The following is a 20,908-nucleotide window of genomic DNA, read 5'->3' on the forward strand; positions in this document are numbered from 1 at the left end:
TACTAAAAATCAAGATATATCATGTCTGCTGCTACCTCCTGTCCATTAGTAACCCTGTCAAAAAAGGAAATTAGGTTGGTTTGGCATGATTTGTTTTTGATAAATCCTTTGGCTATTCCTTATGACCCTATTATCCTCTAGTTGCTTACAAACTGATTAGTTAATAATTTGGGGAGGGGAGATTCAAATCATCTCCCAAAGAAAAAGAGTCCAAGAGACTTGATTTGTTAGGAAGTGGAACATATTTTTCTCCCTTTCTCCTGGTGCATACCAACAGGCGCTGTTAACTAAATATGATTTTGTATATCTGAATTTACTGACAAGCTGCTGGAAGATGCTTGGGAAGAATTTAGGACTTCTTCCTGGTAGACGACCACTTGGTGGCCACTCCAATGTGCGCTTGAAGTGGCAGATACTTCTTGGGTGATAGCCTCTGCAATAACAATGAGGAGTGCTTCCTGGTTACAGAACTCTGGTATAACCTTTGACAGCCAGCAAGTCTTAGATGATCTCCCTTTTGATGGACAGTTTTTGTTTTCGTACAAAACTGATGAGACTTTGCATTCATTTAAAGGCTCCATTTGTTGGGGGCATATTTTTCAACCCCCAAAGGTGTCAGTATAGGGCACTGCAACAGTGCTCCCAGCAATATTGTAGACAACCTGGATATCCACAAAGGCAACAAGACTTTGAGGAGGAAGCAGAAATCACAGAGAAGGATTCCTCCAACTCCAACTAAAATCAGCCAGCCTGTCTTCACTCAGCGGTGCAGAAGCAGCACATTTGGCTTCCCCCTCGAGGACAGTGATACAGTCACCGGTGATCATTCTGCTATTTCTTCCCCATTTTGGCAGAGATTGTCCCACTTCCTGAGTGCTTAGGAAGCCATAATGATGGCCAAATGGGTCCTGAGCACTGTGAGAATGGGATATTCTATCCAATTCCTCTCCATCCACTTCTTCTTCTTCACCACCTACCCCATTCCTTTTCAGGGATCCATCTTACAAGGCAATGCTCCTTCAAGAAGTTCAGACTCTGTTCCCACAAGGGAACATAGAAGAAGTCCCCCTTCAACATCAGGAAAAGGGTTTTATTCACAGTACTTTGATCACCAGGTCCAAGGCGGATCTGAGACCCATATTCCATCTTCAAAATCTCTACAAGTATCTCAAATATATAAGATTTCATATACTTTTCCTAGCATCCATCCTTCTCTCGCTAGATTACAATTGTTGTGCTGCCCTTGATCTCTAGGACAGCTACTTCCATGTGGCAGTATTGCCAAGTCACAAGAAGTTTCTGAGATTCATACCAGCAGCCCAACATTATCAATATACAGTGCTTCCTTGTGCCTGTTGTCATCCCCTGAGTATTCACCAAGTGCATGGCAGCAATAATGGTGGCCTACCTGAGGATGTGAAGGATTCACATCTTCCCTTCCGTAGATGATTGGTTAGTGGGAGGCAGATCTGAGCATCGGGTTCTCTGACACGTCCAGTTTATAGTTTGTCTCTTCAGTCGTCTGGGACTCATGCTGAACAAGGGAAACTCCATGTTATTCCTGACACAGAAAACATTGTTTTTCATAAATTCATAGATTTTACGGCCAGAAGGGACAATTGTGATCATTTAATATGACCTCCTTTATAACACAGGCCATAGAACTTCCCCAAAATAATTCCTAGAGCATATCTTTAAAAAAGAAAAAAATCCACCCTTGATTTTAAAAATTGCCAGTGATGATGATGAATCCACCAGGACCCGTAATCAGTTGTTCCAGTGGTTAATTACGATCCAATGGCTGGAAGTAGAAGCTAACTAAATTCAGTTTGGAAATAAGACATAGATTTTTAACAGTGAGATTAATTAAGTTTGGAAATAAGGCATAGATTTTTAACAGTGAGATTAATTTCTTGTAAAGGTAAAGGTCTACAAATTGTTGTATCAAATAAGATTTTTTTGTCTTTCGAACGTTGTTGGGTGTTATCAATAGTTTCCATTATATTCTCCATTGCACTAGTTCTTTCCGTCTCCTGGAAGCAGCATTACTTGTGGATTATTGGATGTGATGAATTCTTCATCAGGCCTCTTAATACACTTTAATTAGGCCAGCGAAATAAAGCTTGCTAAAATCTTGATCTCTGAAGTGCTGCCTGTTGACGTGTGAAATATCAGGATTATAGCGATCTTTCACTCTGCATATCACACAAGAAGGTACACAACAACTTGAACAGAGGGCACAGGAGAGAACAGCGTGGTTGAATGGGAAAAAGGAAAGACAGTATTATCTAAGTTGGGAAAACAATATTAATCGTTTCATTACAGTATTTTCTGAAGTATTTTCATTCATGGTGGTGGTGAAGTTACCTTGTTATCTTAGATCTTTATATGTATAATTACACAATATGTGAAACAGGACATTGTCTCTGAAAGTACTGGAAAATATTGGAAGTATGGTGGAGAGAACAAGGAACTAGCTACCTCTTACCTGTTCTAACACTTTTTTTGCCAAAATCAGGCCACATTGAATTATTTTCCTGGCAAGTTTAATATTAATAGAATTATAACGGTAAATGTATATCTGTATTTTAGTCTCAAACTATTGAGAGAAACGGAGAATTTTGAATACAAGTAGAGCCTAAATGACTGCAGCTCTGTCAATGATTAACTTGTGCATGGACACTTCAGGTGCTTCTTTAGTATATGAAAGATACTTCAGCAACTTACACATCATATGGGACCTTTTGTCCTTGGAAAATAGAGCAGACTATGTATTTAAAACAGCAAATGTTGTATGTTACTCATTATGTACACGGGTGCTGAAAGTCACTGAACCCAACTGTAAACCCTGTATATGATAGAGATCACTTCAAGTCAGGGGGTGCTGCTGCACCCCCAGCAGCCCTAGTTTCAGCACCTATACTTATGTGCATTTTATAATGGAACCCGATCTTTTTTTTAAAAAAATAGCAAGAGAAAAAGGACTGGGCTTCGGGGGATACTGAGTCAGAATCTGTATGTCCTTGGGTGAGTTACTTGACCACCTTCTGCCTTGGTCATTCTAGCTGGAAAACAAGGCCTCATAAAACCGGAGGGAAGGATTCCATTGTAAATCCCAGTTATATACATTTAGAAATTGTTATAATTTCAACATTTCAAATCTTGTATCTAATACTATGAAACATCCTCAGCAGAGGTACTTAATATATTGACTTAGACAACATTTTACATCTTCTTTCTAAGAATTACTGAAAAGGAACTGAAAACAAGGAGATACTAGTACTTATAGGTTTGAATAAACTCCAACTGATGTTTGAGTGGTATGTCATTAAAAGTGGAGAAGGGGACTCTTTGCCCTTGTCTGTCTGTGGGTTCTGTGAAGAAGATGCACTAACCTCAAATGACCTATAGTATATTGATTATCTTGATGACGACATCTTAATTTTTTATCTGTTTAGATAATTCTTGATACCATTATGAAAAGCAGTATGAACAGTGTTTCCATTTATTCAAGGGATTTTTCAAGGTTCTTAATTGCTGTCTGACTTTGATTTAACAATTCTTACTTTAAGATGGCATGGTCATAGCATAATCCAGGCAGGAATATTTCCTTTTCCTCTTATCCTTTTAGCTTGTAAAAGTCTTTAAAAATTTAAATGTCATAGCATGTGTTTATTGGGAAGTGACATACATTTGTACACCTATTTAGGGAAGATCATGAATTTTGTTTCAGGAAGCTTAATAAAAAAAGATGAAACTCACAAACTCTCCTCCATTGCACTTTTCAGATAGCTGTGACACAGAAACTCTTAATCTGTGGGCTCTCCTTATTATTTCATATGACTGTCACAAAAACTTTACCTGTGGAATACAACATTGATGATAACTTCAGAGCTACAGTATCTTTGCCTATGAGGATTATCTACCTGTATGTGTCTCTAATGGCTGCCAGACCCAAATACTATTTTGCATGGACTTTAGGTAAGCAACTAAAAATGTGTGTACTTTTCTTTACAGTTAAAAGTACTGTATGTTGGATATGAATTTAAAAGAGAGAGTGCCCTCTTGGGGTCTTATAAGTAATTTTAGAACTGAGACTTTAGGCAAGGGACAATGAATGAATGGGTTTATTTTATAGTTGCCCATTAACATAAACTTAAGGATAGAAGTGTATTTTGCAAACTAGATTCCAGGGCCTGATGAATGGATACCTCAATAAAACACGTATTTGATATCTTTTAAAGAGAAATGGTATTTTTATCCCTTTAAAATTGCCTTAAAACTAGTTTAATTACATAGTGCATTTTAATTTAAGACTTCTATACTTTACTTTTCACACCCGTTTATATCCATTTATAAACCTCTTCCTTGCAGTCAGTTAAAAAAAATTCTATTTAGAATAGCCCAGCTGCAAGAACAAGCTGCATAACTCAACATGGATATATTGTAGTGTATAGGAATATGATCAGCAATAACTGCAACGTAAAGTGCAGTTGTCATAAATATAAAGGGAAGGGTAACCTCCTTTCTGTATACAGTGCTATAAAATCCCTCCTGGCCAGAGCAAAACCCTTTCACCTGCAAAGGGTTAAGAAGCTAAGATAACCTCGCTGGCACCTGACCAAAATGACCAATGAGGAGACAAGATACTTTCAAAGCTGGAGGGGGGAAAACAAAGGGTTTGTCTGTCAGTGTGATGCTTTTGCCGGGAACAGATCAGGAAGGCAGTCTCAGAACTTCTGTTAGTAAGTAATCTAGCTAGGAATGCGTTAGATTTCCTTTTGTTTAATGGCTGGTAAAATAGCTGTGCTGGATGGAATGTATATGCCTGTTTTTGTGTCTTTTTGTAACTTAAGGTTTTGCCAAGAGGGATTCTCTATGTTTTGAATCTGATTATCCTGTAAAGTATTTACCATTCTGATTTTACAGAGGTGATTCTTTTACCTTTTCTTTAATTAAAATTCTTCTTTTAAGAACCGGATTGATTTTTCATTGTTCTTAAGATCCAAGGGTTTGGGTCTGTGTTCACCTAATTGGTGAGGATTTTTATCAAGCCTTCCCCTGGAAAGGGGGTGTAGAGCTTGGGGGCAAAGACATCTCCAAATGGTCTCTTTCCCTGTTCTTTAACACACTTGGTGGTGGCAGCATACGGTTCAAGGATAAGGCAAAGTTTGTACCTTGGGGAAGTTTTTAACCTAAGCTGGTAGGAATAAGCTGAGGGGGTCTTTCATGCAGGTCCCCACATCTGTACCCTAGAGTTCAGAGTGGGGAAGGAACCTTGACAGCAGTTGTTTCCTATATTGATGGTAAACGTTTCACCTTGTTTTTTAGTAAAAACTTTAATGACCTGCTAAAAGCAGAATACATATATATTGCCCTTGTTTGAGGCACTAAATGGATGTTGTATTTTAAACAATATTTTTCCTTTCCAAGTCATATAGGGAAAAAACTATTCAACTTCCAGAAGTTTGTGCCATGGAAATGTTTATTATATTTTTGATTATATATTATATATTTTGTTTGTTATATATTTGTTGCATAACTCTGCATGAAAACTGAGGGGAAACCAATGCAGTAACTAGCAGCTACAGAGAGGGTGGTGGTTAATTGAACTCTTTCGGAGGAAAATACATTCAAAAGTATAGATTTCACAGACTATAATGATGATTACTAAATACCCAGGGTTTTGGAGTCACTTATTACTCTAAAGAACTTGTTGTGATCCAGGGACCCTTTGTTGCCAGCTGGCTGAGGGCACAGTGGGTGCATAGGGTTTTACAGGGATCTTTTGGATTGGATATTTGCACAATAGTTGACTGAACGGTGGCATGTGCTTTATCCTTTGTTTCACAACTTGTCTTTTGTCCCCCACTGGCCTTTTCAATCAGAAGTTCATGACAAGCAATCTATGTTGCCCTCAATCTGTTCTCCCAGGATCACTTTACAGTCTCATGTTTTTCTATCACTTCCTCTTGTCAGGAAGCAATCAATCTGGGGCTGGTGGCACCACTCTTGTACATAATTAAGTGCTTCTCCTTTTTACAAAGTATATATTGGCATCAATCAGGCCATGGGCTCTGGTTAACTCTAAGTTACCCTCACCAGTTTCATTTCTGGTTACAAACCGTGACAATTATTGTACCTATTCCTGTGTTCTCCCACACGTCTGTTGTGATCTGCTCCCATGATCAAGCACTCAGCTTGTGGTATTTCACCTATCACTTGGTCCAGCACTATGTGGAATTCCTCCTTCTCCTCAATCATACAACCAACCTGCACATATATTCACATACAACATTAAATATTCTCTACTCAGTGCTATTCTAAATTCCATCAGCTGGTCACTCTTCCTTTGGATGTCCATACCTTATCCTGTAATATTTCTGCTGCGATTATTACTACTCCATTTCTCCTTGCTGCTGAACAGTGATACATTATCTTGTAGCCCTCCCCTGATGGTCATGGATATTAATCCCTTTCATTTTTTCTCTTGTATACAGGCAATATGCACTCTCCTTCTTTTCAACATCTCAGTTATTTCTCCTGATTTCCCAGGCACTGTTCCCGTATTCAGGGAAGCCAAACATAGTCTCACTATAGTCTCACTTCTTTAGCCACATGTGCCCAGAATGTGGTAGCCTTTCCCCATTTTCCACAGGCATCAGGCAAAGCGGTTGTGAGTCACTTATAGGGGTGTAAGTGTTGTGCTAGCATGATACTGGTATACTCCCTGAAGACCAAGGCCCATAGAGCATGTGTGATAGGCACAACGTTTACAAACTGGCTTTCAGGACTGACATTTTTGGTTTGAAATCAGCATCCCTTCTTGGAGGTGGACTGCATATCACAGCAAATGAGTCCCATCTGCCTGGAGCAATTTTGTTATAAGGCAACAGATGCCTGCCTTTCATGCCCCCACTTTCAGTGAAAAACACCTGCACCATGACAAGGCAAATGGTAAGAATTTAGCTGTCAGAGGCTATATATTACATTTGCTGCATGAAGCATTTTCTAGGCAGCGAGAGCTCATCCTCAAATCCACCGCAGCCATGCCAGTTCTATTAGAGTACTTGGATTATATTGCCTCTTCAGAGCCACCTTTGCTTCCCCTACTTTTTCTTCAGGGCCCCCTGAATCATCAGAAAGGAACTGTGGGCTGTCCTGATATCAGGACTTGTACTATTAGAAGAAATTTTGAGTACACATTAGAAATCATGTCTTTCTCAATAGTTCATTTTTCCCCATTGATTTTTAACAGGCACATATTTAGAGCATCAGACTTTGGTATGCTATGCTATCTGAAACATCATGGAGTGAGACATTTTTATTTTTATGTTTACACATTCAGCTTGTGTATCCCTCACAAAGTGAAGGAAGGCATCTGAACACTGGGACACTTTCTCAAACCACTGCAACCAGTGGATATGCCCGTGCTTTCTAATCTTAAATTGAGTTCAGTTTATATTCAAAATAGAACTGATCGAATTCCAGTTTTTCTCTTCTCTTTGGGTGGTAGTTAATACCATGCATCACAGTGAGCTTGAATGGGTTCCTCTGTCAGTTTGATCAAACAGGCATATTGGAAGGCAAAGATGCCCTCTCCCAAGTAGAAAGAAAGGACCAAATAGAAATAAATGGACTGATAGGAGAAGATGCCTACATTGTGAAACTGATGGTATATTATATTCTTGTTTGCTTTTCTTTTTTTATAAAAAATTATTTTAAGATTGAAAATAACTTGGTTTGCAAACATATATCCTTATTTGTCTTATTCTTTTCTCTCGATAGTTAAGGGCCTAATCCAGTGACTCTAGGTGCTTCTAAACATTTAAAAATACAGTCAAAAAGTACATTAATACAACAGATCATGTGTACAGAGTACTTGTCATAGGATGCACAATATTTATAATGTAGGCAATTTATAATTACTTACGTCAATTGTTTTCTCTTGTTTCATTGCAGCAGATGCAATTAATAATGCAGCAGGGTTTGGTTTTAGAGGATATGACAAAAATGGAGCATCACGCTGGGATTTAATATCAAATCTGAGAATCCAGCATATAGAGGTTTGTTCATGGCTTTTTCAAATAAAATTGTCCTCATGTAGAAAATTTTAAAGGCATTAAATTGTCTTACACTTTTTCTATTCTCAGGATTGCAAAGGTGTCACAAATCAGAGGTGACAATCAGTGTCTAGGGGAAGGAGTGACAAATCACATACATTTTGGATATCTTCCTCAAGCCAACTAGCTTGTGGAATTTTTTTGTAATTATGAGTACTCTAAATGTAGAGTTACAAATGAAGGAATAAAAGCAGGCTTATAATAGAGCGGTTAAGTAAATTCCTGCTGTCCTTATTTAGCTCATCCCCAAAGAATACTTGGTTTGTGTTTCACACTATTCTGAAATACAGCATGACTCTTTAATGTAGTGTCTTTACGTTTTGCAGAAATAATTAATGTTTTGGTTTTACAGTTTTCAACAAGTTTCAAGATGTTTCTTGATAACTGGAATATTCAAACAGCTCTTTGGCTTAAAAGGTACTGTATTTCTTAAAAGAAAGCTTTTCTGCTTTGAAGTTTCTTTATTACTTATCTTTAAAAATAATCTATGAATACTTGTTATTAGAAATCCTAAACCAATGCAGCTGCATAATCGATTATACGCTTTAATTATAGCGTTATCTGCCTCTGGCTGCTGGCCTATGGAGGAACCTATGAGCTTCTTTAACTACCCAGTCACAGAATCTTCCCTGTATTATGAATGGGAACTGTCTATACCCTCTCCCTTCCTAGAAACTACACTGCAAGCTCTAAACCACATGGGAATGCTGTTGGGAGAGTATGTTGTGTGCACATTGTTTTCTTCAGTTCCCTCATGTAAATGGCAGATTCGTTGTTCCCTGGCTTGGCCAGAAATAAGAGATGGTTTCCAATGGGCTAATGCTTCCCCGCTGTTTCCCCTTGAAATGGTTGTGAGGGTGAATGAATATAGAGCCAAATGAAACATCCCATTTCAGCTAGGTGAATAGAAGGCAGAAAACGGCCATCCTTCTTGGCAATTATATTGAGGCAGGTCCATTTTCCCCTCAGCAGAAAAACTTTATTAATAGCTGGCAGTCTGGGTAGACCCCATCTTGGAGCCTTACATATGCCTTTGCTAAACACTTCGGACTGCAGAAGCTTAATAGCCACAGGTCTAGGAAATAGGATGTTGGTAATCAGGAGAAGCTAATTTATATAAGATTCCTGTTCTGTGAAGTAACTTCTAGTTGTGAAGAGGTCTTTCCTAAGTTTTGGCACTATTCAAAAGATGAGTAGCATCTTTGAATAGACAACCTGTGTAAAGACAGTAACTACAGTCTTCTGCAACCTGTGGTTGATTCATATGTATTCTGCTGGATTGGCCTCTTGAATTAGCAGTGCCTTTCCAATGGTATGGTGGAAATATGGAATAAAGCCTGTAGAGTAGATTGATACTCATTCTCAGTGTAAGTATTACAATCTTGCTGTGATACCAGATCTAGTGCAGTGATTAGGGAAGGCATACATGCTACTAGGAGCTCTTTGGCTTTGTAGTTGCTCTGTCTAATCAGACTCCTCCCTCCAAGTCCAACACTGCTCATAACAGGGAAAGGGCTCCCAGCAAATGTAAACCTGCTCTTCACATAGTGGAACACAGCCTCAACTGCCTCCTCCAGAGAGTAAGGTGTATCCCTCAAATTTTCTCTCCTTACAAGAGGGGTGTGTGTAGGGGTGTACACCTTTCTCCCCAAACATTTGTTCTATCCTTGAAAAGCAGAAATGGTTTTAATAATTTAAATTTTATTGCAGGGAAGATCAAATTATGTCTGCTAATGTAAACACCTATTTGCAAGCCAAAACTCATGTCGTCATAGAATTTATTGTCAGAGAAGTCAGCATGAAGGTGCAGTTGCACACATAGCTCAGGGTCTAGAGACGTACTCCCTACTAGGGCTGGTTGGGAATTTTTCAACAAAACCTTTTTTAATCAGAAAATGCCAATTTGTCAAACCAAAACTGTTTTCTGCAAAGGGTTGGTTTTAATAAGTTTCCCATTTTGAAAAAAAAAATTGAAAATGTTGAGATGTCCCATTTCTGTGTTTTCCTATTTCTGGAAAAGCTCCAGTTTTGGGGTCATAATGACTTCATTTCAAAATTAAGTTAATTTATAGTGAAGAAAAAAGGCTTAAAGAAATAAAAGATCAGTATTGAAACTAAATGTTTTGAAATTATTGCAATGAAACATTTCAATTGATGCAATCAGAATTTGTTCAGATTTTTGGTACATGAACATTTTCATCCCAGTTTGGGATGGGAACTTTTTTTTTTTTTTTTTTGAAATCTCAAAAATTCTCATCAGACAGGTATTGCATTTCCCATCCAGCTATAGTAGCTAGCCAGTAGAGTTCTGCCTTTGAGGAGTGGTGTCGTGCCATTGTGAAGGAGCATACATGGCAGCACGGAGATCTGGTATCAAAGCTGAGAGTAAAGTTTCAGCGTTTTCTGTAAATCATAATATGTTAATGGTTAAGTCCAAGATTCAATAGAACCATGTAACCAAATAGCAGCTGCTATTTAATCTATGGCTTGCTAGGTTTTAAAATGGTTATTGGCACTATTGTTGATCATCTTCCCTCCCTTATACCCTTTGCCTTTAATACGTTTACTTTACTTCTTAGAGTATGCTATGAGCGAGCTTCCTTCAGTCCTACGATCCAGACCTTCATCCTTTCAGCCATTTGGCATGGTGTGTATCCAGGATATTATTTAACATTTTTAACAGGAGTACTAATGACATTAGCAGCACGAGCCGTAAGTACCAACCATGTATTTTAATGAGTAATTAGTTTTGTAAAAGCAAAGTGACTATGCTACAGTGCTCACAGGTGTGTGCATCACAAGGGAAACTCAGACACAATCTGGGCCCAAAAAGTATAATCTATATTTTAGATGTAACAGCAGTGGGAGTGATGAATAGAAGGGAGGGATGGGAGGAAAGACAAGAGAGGAAGGACTACATTGCTGTTAGTGCTTTTGTAGCACATCTTTCATGTGAAGTTCTCAAGCTGCACTGACTATCTCGTACAATATTACTGTGATATGAACAGAGATCGTTAAAGTGATAGTAAAAAGTCTTGCCAGTGAGGAGGAGGAATCTTTCCTTAGGGTTTGGAGGCCTAAGCTAACAATTTCTGTAGAATTTAATAATAATTTTAAAATAAACTTGTGTTTGGTACTTTTGTAAAGCTATTAAAGTAAAGCAGTGTTCTCCTCAGCCAGCAGACAAACATCTCTAGTACATTTGCTGCTGAGAGTTCTGCCAAGCAACAGCAGAGTGACATTAATAAGATTTTGGTCAGTTTTACTACTGCTATTCAGAACCCTGTGGATCCAGAAAAATAACCCCAAAAACTAAAGAGTAAACCTGTCAAGAAATTGGTCAGTATCACTGTGCTGCTTGGGAAAGTAGGTATTAGAGTTAATCAAGGAGGAAGAGGACCCCAAAAATGGAGGCTGAGCAGGGAGGGATACAGTAACAGAGACCTCTTTGCCATCAGAGCAGGCGGGAGACTGTGAAGGGGAGAGAGAGAGATGGAACAGAAGACTCTTTGCACCTTCCAACTGCTAGTGGGAGCTGGAACTTCAGTTGATCAGACTCCTCCTCCTCCTACTAATAAAACATGTAATACTTTCCTCCATATATCTCAAAGCATTTTACAAACATGGGTTAGCATTATTGTCCCATTTTACAGCTGTGACCCCTTTCCTAACAACAGCCTCTGGAGCCGCAGTATATAGACATAAATTCCCTTCCCCTTTCCTGCCACTAGAGGGGTGGATCTTCGCACTTTTCAGCAAGGCTGATACAAAAATTAGAGCCCCAGGCAAGGCTCATGAACAGTTCCCTGGCACAAATTGCAACACTCCACTCTCCGGTGGAGCACCCCTCACTGTCATATTTCATCTCTCTCACGGGTATGTTTAGCTCTCTAGTTTTCAGAACTTGGGTTTGTGTGCAAGTATTTTAGTAGTACTGATTGACTATCCAAAACAGGTTGAGGTGTTTTATCATGTCAGTTCTTCACAGACTTAACAAGGGACAGTAAATATCAGATTCTGTGTGATCACCACCTTCCTCTCAATTCCTTATTAATGACATTTACTGATTAAAATCTAATCCTTTCAAGTGTAAATAACCTAGATTTCTATTCAGCTAATTCTGTAGAATTTGGATGATAAATCTTAACTGGGCTGATTTTTTTAAACTGCATATACAATTGTACTAATTTACTTCAATTTACTACACATTGGCACAAATGGCCATGTAGATGCATAACTGACCATTTCCTTGAACAACTAAAGCAGAAGGATGGCCCAGTGGATAGGATGCTAATATAGGATTTGGGGAGACTTGGGTTTAATTCCCTGCTCTACCACAAATTTCCTGTGTGACCTTGGTCAAGTCACTTAGCCTCTGTGTGCCTCCATTCCCTTCTGTAAAATGGAATAATAGCACTTCCTGCCTCACAGTGGGGTTGTGAGGATAAAAACTTAAGATTGTGAGGCACTCAGGTATTATGTTGATGGGAGCCATATAAGTAACTTGGTTACTTGAATTTTTCACATGCGGTTGTAGTTGTGCATACAAATTAAAGGTACAATTGTTTATGTATAATATATACTTTTTTTTTAAAAAAAGCCCTTATTTTTTATTGCATCATTAAAACATGGCATCTTTGGAGAGTGGGAGAGGAAGTGGACCATATCTTCCTGTTCTACACAGGCTCCACACTCCAGGACAATTATGTGATGGGTGTGATGTTGGGAGGAAACATGCTGAGGCATTTCATTGAACAGGATATGACAGTCATGATAATCATATGTAGTAATTGTATAGCACTTTTTCATCTTCAACAATCTTCATAATCCTGTGAGATAGGAAAGCCTTACTCTCATTTCAGTATTGACTGAAACAGAGCGGCATGACTTTTCGAAGACCATGGAAGAAGTGTATATAATCCCAAGATTTGGGTTTAGGAGTTCTTTTGAGTCATGTGCACAGGGCATTATGCCTACGGCCAGATTATCCACTATGATGTGACACTGTTGCAGTACTCAGTGGGACAAAGGGGCAGGATTCTGGTGATAAGTAATACCCCTTGTGAAGGGAAACTCTTTTGGTGGAAACTCACTTGGAGGCAGCCTCCAACCAAGGGTAAGAGGTGTGATAGGGGAGTGGGGTAGGATGGAATGAAAGTACACTGATCTTCCACTCTTGTGAGGGACTTAAGGGACTGTAACTGACCCTGCAGCTGGGCCAGCTCAGCTGTAATGAACTCTCTCATGCTCTCTGCCACTGGCGCCAACTCCATGGGTGCTCCAGGGCTGGAGCAAACACAGGAAAAAATTAGCAGGTGCTTAGCATCTAATGGCAGCTAGCTTCCCTCCTCCCCCCCCCCCAGCACCTCCCACCTGCCGGCAGCCCCACTGATCAACTCCTCCCCCTCCCTCCCAGCAGCCGTGATCAGCTGTTTCAAGGCATGCAAGAGGCACTGAGCGGGAAGGGGAAGAGAGGGGATGGGGTGCGTTCGGGGGAGGGGGCGGAACTGGGTGGGAAAAGGCAGGATGGAAAGAGGCAGGGTGGGGTGGGGCCTTGGGGGAGGGGGCGGAACTAGGTGGGAAGAGGCAGGGCGGAGGTGGGGGCTTGGGGGAAGGAGTGGAGTGGGTGTGAGGCCTGGGGCTGAGCAGGAGATGACCACCCCCGGGCAAAGGAAAAAGCCGGCGCCTGTGCCATGCACCCCTCCCTCCGTCCCTCCCTCAAGGGATGTCTCTGTCATTAAGAAGCAGCTCTTTGGCCAATGAAAGAATGATCATTTAAAATATACTTTGTGTGCTTTTTCTGTCTGTTTGTGCATTTAGATCTTAGTATGTGTTACAATTTCCATAATAGTATGCTGCAGGTACAATTTATAACCACACACTTTTTTATGGGAATTGTAACTGAAATATGAATATTTAACCTTAGCTTAAAATGACACTCAAGATCTCAGGCTGTAAAGTAATTTACAAATTCACAAGAGCATGTTTTGTTGCAGCTGTTTTTTGAGATATGACAGGGAAGCAAATAAAGCCACTTCATACCTGCATAAGGCTACCTTTCTAAAAAGTTAAATTTTTGCTTCTGCCTAGCACTTTCAAAATTATTTTTTTAAAAACACTGTAAAATGGCAGAGTGATTAACATTTGACAATTGAATCAAATTTTTGATTTGTAAAACTCTGCTCCATTTATTTTTATGGCTGTTCTATCAGGCCCACATTGAACAATAAAATAAAAAACAAAAAACAAAACGAAAAAACAACACACACACACAAATAATTTTGACCCCAAAAGAACTTGTCCCTAACCACAGAAAACTCCACTTAATCAGGTCATTCCTCAAGCAAAAGCCTGAGTAAGTAGATAGTCCTTGTCTCATACCTTGAAAGTACAAAATAAACAGGCTATGTTGGACCAGTGGAGGATGTGGCTTTCCGTGGAGGATACTCCAGTGAGAGAGCTTAGCCTAAGAGGTCAAATCTAGTATGTATAACAGAAGGATCCTCATTGATCTCAGCTCTTTAGATGGAGCATAAAGACAGAGGTGATCCTAGGGAAAACCAGGTCACTAAGCAGTGTAGGAATTTATAGATAATGCCTTGAGTCTCAGCCAGAAACAAGTTGGTAGCTAGTGTAGGTGTAATTTGTTGTACTCAAGAAGCACCACTAAGCAAGCCAGCTCTAGCAAAAATTTCTGAGTCGTTTTTAAGGTTAGCTCCCAAGTTGAATACAAAAAAAATCACAAAGGCATGGATAATTCTGGCATGGACACCAGTAAGCAAAGACCACGACCTCCTAGACAGACTCAACTGGAATTGAAAGAACTCTTGACAACTGCTGCTGTCTGAGAATTCAAGATTAGTCAGAAGTCCAAAAGGAGTCTTCTAGATTGTAACCCTTGTACAAAGCACAAACTTTTTTTCTTCTTTAAGACACTACACCATCTAGCCTTAATAAAAAATCAGATATGACATTCTGTTTTCAATCCCACCTTCATTCCACCAATGGTACCTGGATCGCAGAGCTTCTCAAGCATGACTCTGTCAGTTACTTCCAAGATTCACTGAGTCAGGAAAGCATAATTATGCTCCTCCATCAGCAGCCTTTCATAACAATACCAGAATCTGCATGGACACTTGATCTTGTCCTTCACAGGGCAGACAGTCTCTTAAGAAATTAGCACAAAAACTGACTGTACCTAGATTCAAAGCCTGTTTGAAAGGGGTCTGTAAGAAGGCTGCGGATGATAGAAGAACTGCTTTATCACCACCACCCCTCCAAAAAAACACAAACATACAAAATCTGACAGTACAGGTCGGTAACTGGCAAAATGATCTAAGTGAAGACAAAGGACAAACAACTATTCATTAGAGGGAAGCGGGCCTTTTGCCCTTCCATAAGAAAGTGTTAACAGTATTTGTCAATAATAATCCTAACCCTTCCACTCTGCTTGTGTTTAATAACCATGAGGGGCATGACTGCATATTGGTTATTGTAGGTCACTGATCCTCAGTAGGTAAAAACAGTCAATACTCAACCATATGGAGAAAAGGAGTACTTGTGGCACCTTAGAGACTAACAAATTTATTAGATCATTAGCTTTCGTGAGCTACAGCTCACTTCATTGAATGCATACAGTGGAAAATATAGTGGGGAGATTTTACATACACAGAGAACATGAAACAATGGGTGTTACCATACAGACTGTAACAAGAGTGATCAAGAAAGGTGAGCTATTACCAGCAAGGGGGGGGGGGGGGGGAATGGACCGTTTGTAATGATAATCAAGGTGGGACATTTCCAGCACTTTACAAGAACAGTACCAGGGGAAATAGTTTTACTTTGTATAATGACACATCCACTCCCAGTCTTTATTCAAGCCTAAGTTAATTGTATGCAGTTTGCAAATTAATTCCAATTCAGCAATCTCTCGTTGGAGTCTGTTTTTGAAGTTTTTTTGTTGAAGTATTGCCACTTTTAGGTCTGTAATCGAGTGACCAAAGAGATTGAAGTGTTCTCTGACTGGTTTTTGAATGTTATAATTCTTGACGTCTGATTTGTGTCCATTTATTCTTTTACATAGAGACTGTCCAGTTTGACCAATGTACATGGCAGAGGGGCATTGCTGGCACATGATGGCATATATCACATTGGTAGATGTGCAGGTGAACGAGCCTCTGATAGTGTGGCTGATGTGATTAGGCCCTATGATGGTGTCCCCTGAATAGATATGTGGACACAGTTGGCAACGGGCTTTGTTGCAAGGATAGGTTCCTGGGTTAGTGGTTCTGTTGTGTGGTGGCTGGTGAGCATTTGCTTCAGGTTGGGGGGCTGTCTGTAAGCAAGGACTGGCCTGTCTCCCAAGATCTGTGAGAGTGATGGGTCATCCAGTGATTGTTTCATCCAGCCACAAGTCAACCATTTTCCGGATGATACTGTCCAAATACTGATAGAATTTATCCCCAAATAGGTAGAAAAATCTCCTAAAATACGTAAAAGTCTTTCCCAATTAGAGAGATAAGGTGGGTGAGGTAATATCTTTTATTGGACCAGCTTCAGCTTTCCAGTTTACACAGAGCTCTTCTACAGGTCTGGGCTAATATGAGGCAGCCAGATTGTTCTAAGTGGTGAGCAGCCTGATTAGTTTTGTTAACTGTGACTTTGTGGACATTACAGGAAGAAATAATTTTTCTGCCCTTTCCCATAGCTATGGCTCAAGACTTCAAAAATGCTCCATCTTCCACTCTCTCAACATGCTGTGCAATTTCTGGCCCTACAAACTTCTACTTTTAGCCCAAAAAATGAGAACCCAAATATATCCTTCCACCTATGTGTTGAACTAGAAACCTCCTGAATCAGCCCCATTGCTGTCAGCTTAACCTTGTGGCCCTGAGTAAACTTATGAGAGTCATCCAGTGCTGACAAGGTCTTGGAATCAGGAAGTTTTTAATATGACTAATTTTTTTCATAGTACTTATTGCATATTTCTTTAAATGTGATAAATTTATACTATGAATTAATACAGTGTTTAAATATTTAACAGTGGCTATTACAATCTGTAGCCTGTAGGGCAAGCTTGCCGATTATTCCCTGACTTGCCTTTATTATATTTAGCTGCTTTCATTATATTCAGTTGTAATGCAAGAAGCCACTTCCCCATAGCCCTATCTGGGCTTTAGTCTTTCAGCCAGTCAGGCTGGAGCTCCCTCTTGCTCCCCTGACCCACCCCAACATTGCTCTGTCCAGGGTGCTGGTGGTTCCCTTAGCCCTTCAGGGACCCAGTCCTTTCTCCCTGGGCTTCCAAAAGGGAACTGCCCCCTCTGCCCTACAGCTCTCTTTATATATGGGCCTGCTCTGCCCTAATTGGCTGCTCATTGCAGCCCCTCTCTGATTGGCTGTCTGCTGCACAGCCTCCTCAGGGCTGCTTTTAACCCTTTCTCCACCAGTGTGGGGCAGACGCCCCATCACAGGTTACCTTTACCTTTTGGGAAGTTAGGAGAGCTTGCTCAATGGTAGGAGTTACAATGTACCAGTAGATGCTACCATAAAGAACATGGAAGTAATAACCACAAATCTGCTTAAGCAAGGGATGATGTGTATGATAATGAGCTAAGATAGCAGTTACACATATCAATATGTTAACCTACAGAGTAAGTACACCTCAATATTATGTGGGTGAAAAGGCTAAATTTAGGTATGGAAGTCTGAGCGTGAGCAGATGATGTTCAAGCCTTATAACAGGGCAGCAACCGTGTGGTCTGGAGCTTGTTCTTTTCTAGCTTCTTCCATCCGTGTCTACTTTCCATTATTTGATCCTTCAATTCATTGAGGAACTTGGACCATCAGACACTATGGCATACCAGAGTCAGGGCTGATCCCTTTGTCTCTTACCACCAAGTCCTCAAGGAAGGGTTTGAGTATGCAATTCTAAAGAGCTTATGCAAAGAATGCTACCACAGATAACCCCAATATTGTATTATTTCTACCTTTTTATGAGACTTGGGTCCTTTCTGTCTTTGTTCATTATTTCAATAAAGATATCTAAGGTTTTACTTTGCCCTCAGTGTGGGTGTCCTTGTCATCCACCTCGAGACTCTCCACAAGATATTGAACTCTGTAGTGTTACTTCTATGTAGCCTGATTCTTGGGTAAGAACTTTGTCATAGATCAATTGGCCATCAATCCAAACATCAATAACCTCAAAAAGGGTCAGGCAACAAATCTAGTATGTTATACATTCGTTTGCAGAGTACTTAAGTAGGTAATCAACAAATAGCATCCACAAAAAATTGTCCAAAATACTTGCATACACACGTAAAAGATTGCAGTAGCTTATTGGTATGTTTATAATTATTCATATGCTTCCACTGGAAGCAGTGAGTGATTTATATAAACTGTACCAGGCTGGCAGGATTAATTTATGAGGAAAGATTGAAAGAACTAAATTTCTTTAATTTGGCTAAACTGCTAAAGGAGGAAGTAATCACCTACAAATGTTGGGAAGGAGAAACTGGAATAATTATCTTCCAAAGGAAGTGGTGGAAGCCTAATCCGTAGAAAAATGTAAAACTATGCTGTTCAAAGCACAAGATGTATGTACAGGACAATTGTGCTTGGGCAGGTTCTGGACTATGTGATCTAATGGGTACTTTATATCTGACTTATGGTACTAGAATTTTGTTTTACTAAAAATCGCATACTTTTTTCCAGACTGTTTTAAATATCATCCACAGTACTCATTTGTTTTCTAGTGATCCATAGGGGCCCCAGAGATCAAGCCTCCACTGTGTGCTAGCTAGGCACTCACTATCCATCCATAATGAAAGAGGGAAAAGGAAAAAAAAACACATTCTTGCTGCAGAGAGTTTACAATCTAAGCAATAACAAAACACAGCAAGTGCATACAACAGAGAAACAAAGAACATACAACAGAGAGCATGGGGAGGACAAAGCAACAGTGACATTGTTTGGTATAGTAAGTAGTAGTTTCAGGACACCAACTCTAGTTGTCAAGTGTTTAATTGCATCATGTCTGAGATGATGAGTCTTGAGGAAGGATGTGAAGGATGACAGCATAGTTACCTTATGGTATTTTAAAAGGAGCTCCTCCTGTCATGCTGAAGGAGCCACATTGGAAGAAACACAAAAGTTCTTGAGAGGAAACTGGACTAAGTGATGGGGGCTGGGATCGTTGGCACAACTGAGATGTAAATCAGTGGCTCCATTCTTTATTAGAATTGCAGAGTTAAACAATGAAGGGCTTTAAAGTTTGTTGTGGGTTTTTTTGAGTAGTTGGTGTGTGTTTGCTGTGGAGAACAGGGAAGACAGTGAAAGTAAGCCAGGATGGCTTAGTCACAACAAGAATCCAGGAATGTGATCTTGGCAGCAGAGTTTTGAATGGGCTTGAGAAGGGCAAGATGGCATTTGTCAGAGTAAGGGGCGGGGAATGCCACGATTTGAGGTTCAACCCAGACCAGTGAGAGGTTATGTCATGGCTTGTCTTGTAACCCTCAGTGCCTTAAAATGCTCTGCTGCTGTAGCTCCCTGTCTGGATGCTCCCAGTCAGCATAAAAGCATGTGCTCTAATTGTGTGTGTGTTGAGCAGCCCTGTTCAGCAACTCTGACTCCAGAATCCTGTTTGTTACACTACAGCCACACTCTGGTCTCCAGTACCCTTGGTTATTACTAGTCCAGCACACACCCAGTCCTGAATTACCACAAAATTATCTGCCCTGAAATGTCCGGCCCTCACCTGGAACACTCAGAGGAGTAATAAGGTACATTGCTCCTGTAAAGAGAAATTATGATGGTTAAGGTCAGAAATAGCTACCAACAAATAAAAGTGAAAAACACGTTCCAATGACTAAGACTTACCTTGAACCAAGACCATAGTTTTGTTAAGATTCTTACCACACTTCCTTCCAGCAAGATGGCTGACCACCCCCTTACTCAGGATGTTCCACAAAGTCCTAAGTGCTCAGTTCCTTTGTCTTCTGAGGTGAACAGTCACTAGGAGTTCTTTGCCCCTCTCTTTTATAGTCCAGTGAATTTTTAAAATGTATCCTTCTCAAAGTTCAAGTGCCCCTGCTGTAGGGAAAGGTGCCAGGGAATATGATGGAGAAGTTTCCATGTTTCTTTTTCACTGCTAGTGCTTTCTACAATGCAAATTGACTTGTCCTTGCAGCCTCTGATGTACCAGTGAATGACTCTGATTGCCAATTGTCTGTGATTGCACCTGGATGGAGGCATTGGTCTTTTCTTTGTCTGGAAAAACTTATTTACCCACTCCCCAGATTTATCTGGTTCAGACACATTTAGTACCATATTTCCTTCACATTTGCACAGTCCTTTGGGGATTTACCATATACACACAATGCAATAGTAATGATCATTAATTTATTGGTTTTCCAGTTACACCTTACACAACACCTATTAGATACAGATTATGACATAAGTGAACTTGGATACACTAACCTGGTCAGGCCAGCTGAAACTCACTGTCTGATACCAGTGAGCCTCTTGCCTCCCGAGCACTGGGGTGCTCTTAGGGAGGAGGTTCCCGTAGTCAAGGTGAGGGATGAGAGCCTGGGTGAGAGTTAAGGTGTGTGGAAAGAAGAAAGGTTGGATCTTAGATATTCTGTAGAAAAATCTGCAATGTTTACACAGAGTTTGAATGGATGGTGTAGAGAGAAGTTTAAGAGCCTGTGTGACTGGGAGGTGGGTGATGCAAAAAATGATGGAGAAGGGGAAGGCTTGAGAGGAAAGAGCAAAGCTCAGTTTGGGCC

General features: G+C 40.1%; 1 protein-coding gene across 4 annotated transcripts in view; it reads left to right on the plus strand.

Moving 5' to 3' along the window:
* MBOAT2 (membrane bound glycerophospholipid O-acyltransferase 2) overlaps positions 1 to 20,908 on the plus strand; it is a 218,701-nt gene that overhangs the window by 190,674 nt on the left and 7,119 nt on the right. For all 4 annotated transcript variants that reach the window (XM_077812555.1, XM_077812557.1, XM_077812558.1 and 1 more), the window contains 4 exons: positions 3,789 to 3,981; positions 7,963 to 8,066; positions 8,476 to 8,540; positions 10,703 to 10,835. In XM_077812555.1, the coding sequence (XP_077668681.1) occupies positions 3,789 to 3,981; positions 7,963 to 8,066; positions 8,476 to 8,540; positions 10,703 to 10,835 (495 nt within the window). The remainder of the gene's footprint in view (positions 1 to 3,788; positions 3,982 to 7,962; positions 8,067 to 8,475; positions 8,541 to 10,702; positions 10,836 to 20,908) is intronic.

The sequence above is a fragment of the Eretmochelys imbricata genome, chromosome 3 (genome assembly GCF_965152235.1).
Source record: "Eretmochelys imbricata isolate rEreImb1 chromosome 3, rEreImb1.hap1, whole genome shotgun sequence".
NCBI classification, from domain to species: Eukaryota; Metazoa; Chordata; order Testudines; family Cheloniidae; genus Eretmochelys; species Eretmochelys imbricata.